At 61.3% G+C, this 553-nt stretch overlaps 1 protein-coding gene across 1 annotated transcript in view; it reads right to left on the minus strand.

Annotated features, from left to right (window-relative positions):
- The window catches only part of RGS14 (regulator of G protein signaling 14), a gene marked incomplete at its 5' end in the record, with an annotated part of 5,502 nt that extends 5,292 nt beyond the window's left edge, over positions 1-210 (minus strand). Inside the window, 1 exon segment of the mRNA XM_029084444.1 lies at positions 123-210. Coding sequence (XP_028940277.1) covers positions 123-210 — 88 coding nt within the window.
- Positions 211-553: the final 343 nt, after the last annotated feature.

A 553-nucleotide genomic window follows, 5' to 3' on the forward strand; every position in this document is an offset into this window, starting at 1 on the left:
GTGCTGACACAGGACATGGCTCTCTGCTGGCTCCTTGTTCCTGGCACCAGGCTGGCTGTGGGCTTCCCCCTCCCCTGAAGATGATGCCAGCCTCCTGTCCTAGAGCAAAGAGCAAGCCTTACCTCCATCCGACACAGCTGGGCGCACACGGCATCTGCCAGCCCGCTGGAGCGGTACCCAGGCAGGCGGCAGCGTCAGGGCAAGCCCGGTCTGCACCCAGGAGCAAGGGACAGGGACTGCTAGCAAACACTGCTCTGGTGTTAGCTGCAACCAGGACGGATGCCCCATGGCAGAAGCATGATATGGGGCTCCCAAACCAGGGGCAGTGAGTAGGGGTGGAGAGGGCCAAAGGGGATGCCCCATGGCAGAAACATGATATGGGGCTCCCAAACCAGGGGCAGTGAGTAGGGGTGGAGAGGTCACAAGGGGTGCACAGCTTTTCTCCCACCTCCTGTGCATTTACTGCCCTGTGGCTAGGCCAGCAATTGGGAAAGGGCAGACGCTATCAGATGTAACCCTGCCACCGCTGCCCGGGGAGAAGAGAAGCAGCCTC

The sequence above is a fragment of the Antrostomus carolinensis genome, unplaced genomic scaffold (assembly GCF_000700745.2).
Source record: "Antrostomus carolinensis isolate BGI_N321 unplaced genomic scaffold, ASM70074v2 scaffold31100, whole genome shotgun sequence".
Lineage (NCBI taxonomy): Eukaryota > Metazoa > Chordata > Aves > Caprimulgiformes > Caprimulgidae > Antrostomus > Antrostomus carolinensis.